Genomic DNA, 396 nt, shown 5'->3' on the forward strand with positions numbered 1-396 from the left:
GGGGGCGGGGCCTACCTGGCAAAGCCATTGATCAAGGCGACGACTTCCTGGCGAGTGAGCTGGAAGCCTTTGGAGGCCGAACGTTCCGGAAGGTTCTTGATCCGTCTTTCCGAGAACAGGATCTTCAGGGCCGTGCCCAGGCCTTGGGTCTGATGACATCGGCGCCATGACGTCATCGCCCACACGCGGGGTTTCATTTTTTTTCGCGGTGCCCTTTACCTGCAGTTTTCCCCACAGTCGGCATTTGCTGCAGCCCACGCAATCCATGATGCGGGAGATGTTCTTGAAGTGAAGGCGGAACTCCTCCTGCGCGCGCACACACACAAAAAAAAAAATGACGGCCGCGGCGTTGTCGTCGGGGAGCCCCCAAAGAAGCGCCGGCGGGCCCCATCGGGG

General features: G+C 60.1%; 1 protein-coding gene across 1 annotated transcript in view; it reads right to left on the reverse strand.

Moving 5' to 3' along the window:
- The window catches only part of ero1b (endoplasmic reticulum oxidoreductase 1 beta), a 4,856-nt gene that overhangs the window by 195 nt on the left and 4,265 nt on the right, over positions 1-396 (reverse strand). The window contains exons 13-14 of the mRNA XM_019889624.1: positions 220-358; positions 16-149 (exon numbers count right to left, since the gene is read on the reverse strand). Coding sequence (XP_019745183.1) covers positions 16-149; positions 220-358 — 273 coding nt within the window. The remainder of the gene's footprint in view (positions 1-15; positions 150-219; positions 359-396) is intronic.

Source organism: Hippocampus comes, unplaced genomic scaffold (assembly GCF_001891065.2).
Source record: "Hippocampus comes isolate QL1 unplaced genomic scaffold, H_comes_QL1_v1.1 scaffold301, whole genome shotgun sequence".
Taxonomy (NCBI): Eukaryota; Metazoa; Chordata; class Actinopteri; order Syngnathiformes; family Syngnathidae; genus Hippocampus; species Hippocampus comes.